Source organism: Gossypium raimondii, chromosome 1, assembly GCF_025698545.1.
Source record: "Gossypium raimondii isolate GPD5lz chromosome 1, ASM2569854v1, whole genome shotgun sequence".
NCBI lineage: Eukaryota > Viridiplantae > Streptophyta > Magnoliopsida > Malvales > Malvaceae > Gossypium > Gossypium raimondii.
This window is the reverse complement of record NC_068565.1, coordinates 11652296-11657137: the sequence shown is the minus strand read 5'-3', so window position 1 is coordinate 11657137 and position 4842 is coordinate 11652296. Positions and strand designations below refer to the sequence as shown.

The window sequence follows — 4842 nt, the reverse complement described above, 5'->3', positions numbered from 1 at the left end:
TGTACAAAAAACTATCAAAGTGTGTAAATCTACTATAATTTTACATAGGTGTAATTGGATCTCTACTTTATACACTCAAATATATAAAATTATAAATATATAAGTTATTAAAATGGTAAAGTTGCATTTTTACTATCGTAAAAATATATAACTTAATTTCGCCCACAAAACTTTTTTTCTAGCTTCACCCTTGTGCATGTGTGCAATGACGGAGCCAAGGGCGACAAGCGGCGCCTTGGTCCCCTTTAAAATGAAAAATTATTAATTTAGTCCCTTGAAATTTTTAAAATTATAAGTTAATTTAATGATAAAAATATACTTTGGCCTCCGAAAGATGATTTGTTTTCAATTTAACCCCTTTAAAGAAAAATTGTAGTTTAACCCTTTAAAATTTTATAATTTAATTTGACCCTCGAGATAAACTTTTGACTCCATCCTTATTATGATTAAAAAATTTAAATTATTAAAAATATTATTTTTCAATTAATTAATTAATTACTTGTAGTTGAAATTAAAAAAGTAATTTAATATAGAAGTTGAAATAAAAAATTAGAAATTTGTAGGTTGCACAAAGTATAATCATTCCATATAGTAATAAAAAGTAAATCGAGAATAGGCATATAGTATATTGATAGAATGTTTTTGTTTTGAAAAAAAATTAGTAGAGTGTTGGACCCTTAATTAGTTAATTCCATTTATGAAAAAATAAAAATAGAAAAACTTGGGAGATTTTGATGTACTTGAAATTGAAGGCAAAATCTTACAAGCCATGTGTTAGATTCTGTGGCTCTATTTCCGTCTTGTCCACCAATACTTCTGCCCCTTTTATTTGTAGGGTTTTAAATTTTTTATTTATTTTATGGTACATTTATTTAAATAATTATAATCACTAACTAAATGTTTAATTAAAAACGTTTTTAAAAAAATCAAAGTTTTCGTTAAATCAAATAAAATTAAAATATAAAAATATATATTTTTCATTAATAAGATTTCACTTTATTCAGTTATGGTAATTTAGATTCACTAGTTATTTCTATCATTATCTTTTACTTAAAAGATAAAAGTATAAGTATACAAAATAGTTGAGAAAGAAGAGTTTCTCGTTTATTTCTACTTTTCTATAATTACTTTTAAAAATAAAATAACTCATAATAAGATTCTTGACAAAATAAAATAAATATTCTTCTACTATCTTTAACTTTAAGATATATATAATATCTTTCATATAATTTGATCCTCTATTTTATAATATCATTAATTAATCCAAATACGTGACACTCTTAATTATTTCTGTTAAAATACTTTTTTTTAAATACTCATTCAACTTATCATGTTGAAATTATTTTTCTGGGTGTTAGAAGGTGTTTTAAGGAAAAGATTGCAAACATTTTAATTTGAAATAATTAAAGATAGATGGCCAAATTAAAATATAAAGATCAAACCTCGTGTTAACAAAGTGATTAAAACTCAAATTTGACTATTATCTTATAATAACCAAAAAGAGAGAGAGAGAAGAGTTAGTATTTGTTGTGTAGGAACGCTTTTAAGGTATTCCTTTTATATATAATAATTTAAATTCAATGATTATGTGAATAGAATAGAAATATAACTTTAATTTCATTTTGTTCAGGATAAGCTCAATTAGAGTTTGATTTGGATTTCCTTTTGACGTAATTTAATTATCCAAAATTTTGAATTTTATTTTGATATTATTTTGGTTGATTCGATTTTTATTTTAATTATATTTTTAGGACAATAGACTTGTGGATTAGAAATTTTGATTTTGGTTAATTTAAGTTATATCATTTTAAATTTTAAAAATTTTTAGTATGATTTCAGATTATTTTAAGTTGAAAATATCCAAATTTTGAAGTGGAAATGATGTTATTATTTTTATTAAATTAACTCAAAGTGAGGTTAGAATATAGGGGGTTATTTTAGATATAGTATCTTTATTGTTCCAACTAAATGAAATTGGATTAAAATGGAGGCATTTAAAATTTGCGTAAAAAGTGACAACTCTTATTCCACGCAATGCATTCATATTCAAAAGATTATATCTTTTGAGTATCACAGCCGCAACAACTTGCAAGGAAAACGCTGCACTTTCATAATGCCTATATATATACCAACTCTGATGAAAAAGGCCTTCAAGGACTCAAAATCAACAAATTACCCTTCATTTGGTTCCCTTTTCAATCTTTCCGTACACCCCCTTTGTTTTCCTTATGGCCTCTATTCCTCAATTCTACTCCGACTATTCATTTTCCAATGATTTCTCTCAGTTTCAAAATCCATTGTTAATTCCCCAACAAAACTGCATTGATGCTGCAATTCCTCCTTCTGTAACATGTGGTGAAGAAATAAGTTTCCCCATGTTTTTCGACAACGGTGGACTTGATGTTTTCCAGCAACAACCTAATCTTACATCTTCAGTCCCAACAGCATTATTGCCCGACAACAACTCGGTTGTTGCTTGTGGCATTGATGGTAGATATCGATTGCGAGATGTCTGTGATGAGTTTGGAGATGAATGCAATGCTGTTCATCAGGATTTCAAGCCAGTTGAACCAGCTATGACACAAATCTCGGTATATGATTATATCTACCCTTTTTTTTTTTTGCCCCTCTCTCTCTCTCTTTTCTGCATTGCAATTTGCATGGTTTTGTACAGTTTCATGAAGTATGTTTATCGAAATGAATGTGGTTTGGGATACTTATTTATTTATCTATTCTGGCAGGGAATTCAAGGCAAGCTAATGCTACCGTTAATGGAGGACAACAATCAAAAGGTTGTTCGGTATTCAGTAGAAGAAAGGAAAGACAGAATTCTTAGATACTTGAAGAAGAGAAATCAAAGAAATTTTAACAAGAAAATTAAGGTCTTTTCTCTTTTTCCTCAAAATAATGGTTATAACATCATGTTTGCGACCGTTATTTAATTTATTAATTATATACCAAGGGAATGTGCATTGACAATATTGCTTAAACATATACAGTATGCTTGCCGGAAATCCCTAGCTGACAGAAGGGTTAGAGTTCGGGGAAGATTTGCAAGGAACAATACTGAACTATGTGAACAAGAAATGGTAATGAGAAAGGAAGATGGGAATTCACCCATTGACAAAAACTTGAATTATTGTGATGCAGTCCAGGTACTTTACTCATATATATTAATGTGTGATTAGATAATTAATGGAGGAATTTACATGATCATCTCAATTATATGTACAATTTAGATGGAAATAAGTTCACACTTCAAGCAATGATGTTTGATGATTTTTTCTTTTCTTTGCAGACCAAGCATGATGAGGATGAGTGGCTACAAGAGGCAATGGCAAATCTCATCTATTTACCATATGTTGCTAGTTAGTATTTATGTTAAAGCTTATGTTATTCAGACTATTCATTGTTTTTCGTAAGGTACCCATATCTTCGGATATAGGTCTGAGAGAAGTATGATCTTCCGATATAAAGAAAAAAAATTTAAAATTGAGTACATTGATGTTGTTCATGTTTAACCATTGTTAGTGTTGATGCTGTCAAAGCAATTGCTTTCAAAATGATTGTTCTCAAATCAACTTTATTCGCCTATACAAGTACAAGCAAAAAGAATCTTAAACTCGTGCTATACTACTCTCATTTTCATTGCTGTTTGTTTTAAAAAGAAAAACTGATATGAAAATTTCATAAACTCAATTCATTACTCATCTGACAAATTTAATATCGAAATGAAAAAGATTCCAAGAAACGCCAAGCATCTGAAATTGTAAAAATGAGCTACAAAAATTAACTTGTAGTATTAAATCTGAAGTAGCAATGAAGAAAGCAGAAAATTCACACATCCTTAGATTAAAGAAATTTATTTGATAAAATTTTTAATGGATATGATTGAAGTTGGTGAGAGTGAATGAACGAAGAGAAGCATTTGAGTATAATTTATCCCACGCAAAGGAAGAATCAATGCAGGGATAAAGAAGGAGAAAGAAAAATAGAAAACGCAAACCAAATCAAAATCCAACCCCCCCCCCCCAAAAAAAAATCAAATTGTTGGATTTGGATAAAATATCAGAAATTTATGTTCCATTTAGGTAACTTTTTATTTTTTAATTAATCTAAACAAGGCATTATCTTAAATGTTAATAATTCTTTGTATAATTAAAGCAAAACATGACATACATTTAACTGCAGTAACAGAGGGAATATGTTAAAAGCAAACCAAGGTAATTATTGGCCAATCAGGCAGCTAGTAGTAGGTATTGATAGGGATTGAAATATAATGGAATTTGATGCTCAAAATGATATGTATATAGATATCCTTGTTAGTAGGATAAAGGTGAGAAATGTAATGTAATAGTAAGATGGTCCTAAGAATATGAAATGAAAGGGGAATATTTGACTGAATAGCTTGTGTTTGCCTTGTACCAGTAGTTCAAGTTGTGGCCATAGGGTGAACCACCTTCAATATTCCTTTCACTTTTAACTTTTTATTTATGCCAAAATCAATTTTCTTTTTTCATAGAGGAGTTCTGCTATACGTTGGAAAAAAATAAATTACCAAAATTTTTATCTCTATATCAATATTAAAATTTCTAGTATTTTAATTAATTTAATATACACCTTTTTTTAGAGCCCACAATAAAATTTTCCTTCCAATATTTGAGGGTTCCGTTTTTCCACACTCGTGTTGGTGTTGGGACATTTCAGTTTGTCATGGACAAGGTTCGTAATAGACTTAACAGATGGGAGACAAGGAAACTATCACTTGCGGGTCGCCTTACGTTAGTTAAATCAGTGTTACTCACTATCCCAAATTATTTTATGACAATGGCCAGAATCCCT

At 28.9% G+C, this 4842-nt stretch overlaps 1 protein-coding gene across 1 annotated transcript; it reads left to right on the top strand.

Annotated features, from left to right (window-relative positions):
* The first annotated feature begins 2111 nt into the window (after positions 1–2111).
* LOC105787213 (zinc finger protein CONSTANS) lies at positions 2112–3521 on the top strand. The gene is made up of 4 exons (XM_012613638.2): positions 2112–2591; positions 2742–2882; positions 3000–3155; positions 3299–3521. The coding sequence occupies exons 1-4, from the start codon at positions 2229–2231 to the stop codon at positions 3371–3373; spliced, it is 735 nt and encodes a 244-aa protein (XP_012469092.1). The 5' UTR covers positions 2112–2228; the 3' UTR covers positions 3374–3521.
* Positions 3522–4842: the final 1321 nt, after the last annotated feature.